Source organism: Sinocyclocheilus anshuiensis, unplaced genomic scaffold (genome assembly GCF_001515605.1).
Source record: "Sinocyclocheilus anshuiensis isolate Anshui unplaced genomic scaffold, SAMN03320099.WGS_v1.1 scaffold999, whole genome shotgun sequence".
NCBI lineage: Eukaryota > Metazoa > Chordata > Actinopteri > Cypriniformes > Cyprinidae > Sinocyclocheilus > Sinocyclocheilus anshuiensis.
The window spans coordinates 777,489-778,502 of NW_015544197.1; the positions used below are offsets into that span (position 1 = coordinate 777,489).

Sequence of the window (1,014 nt, forward strand, 5' to 3'; positions counted from 1 at the left end):
TCACCTTGGTAGTGGGATAGTTTTTAACAACAATTTATAATTGACTTTTTACAGATTTACACAATTTAGGGGTAAATAGTAGATTTCAAAATATGTTTTATTTGTAGCTGATAAATATTTGAATATTACATCCAGTTTTGAGTAATAAACCCCTAACACACTGCCATTTCCCCTACATACAATAAGTAAAGAAATAATACAACGACAAAAAAACAATCATATATAGTTTGTTATATTGAGTTTTTTATTTTTATTATTAAAATATATCTGTTGGTTTCATTTCTTTTTCAGCTTTCTGGAGATGCAACTCAGTCTGTGGCTTTCAGACTGGAACAACTGACTAAGCTTATATATTCAATAGAAGACAAGGTATCGTTGTTCTTTGTTTATGGATCACAAGCAACCATGACAATATATATTGAAATGAAATTCCTATTGGAAACTTTATTGTAGACTAACATCACCTCTTATTTACAGACCAAGAATGCTGTGTTTGATTCTGTGGGATATGACGGAGGGCACAGAAAGTCACTTATTCCTCCTGTGACATTCGAAGTAGGAAAGTCAATTCAACAATATATATAAAATATAAAGGATTTAATTACTTAGTAGATTAATACAAGTATACAGGTGCATCTCAATAAATTAGAATGTCGTGGAAAAGTTTATTTATTTCAGTAATTCAACTCAAATTGTGAAACTCGTGTATTAAATAAATTCAATGCACACAGACTGAAGTAGTTTAAGTCTTTGGTTCTTTTAATTGTGATGATTTTGGCTCACATTTAACAAAAACCCACCAATTCACTATCTCAACAATTTAGAATATGGTGACATGCCAATCAGCTAATCAACTCAAAACACCTGCAAAGGTTTCCTGAGCCTTCAAAATGATCTCTCAGTTTGGTTCACTAGGCTACACAATCATGGGGAAGACTGCTGATCTGACAGTTGTCCAGAAGACAATCATTGACACCCTTCACAAGGAGGGTAAGCCACAAACATTCATTGCCA

At 32.4% G+C, this 1,014-nt stretch overlaps 1 protein-coding gene across 1 annotated transcript in view; it reads left to right on the forward strand.

The window, feature by feature from the left end:
- Nucleotides 1–1,014, forward strand: part of LOC107696774 (phosphatidylinositol 3,4,5-trisphosphate 5-phosphatase 1-like) — an 18,717-nt gene that overhangs the window by 5,091 nt on the left and 12,612 nt on the right. Inside the window, exons 7-8 of the mRNA XM_016497270.1 lie at nt 292–369; nt 478–555. Of these exons, the coding sequence (XP_016352756.1) occupies nt 292–369; nt 478–555 (156 nt within the window). The remainder of the gene's footprint in view (nt 1–291; nt 370–477; nt 556–1,014) is intronic.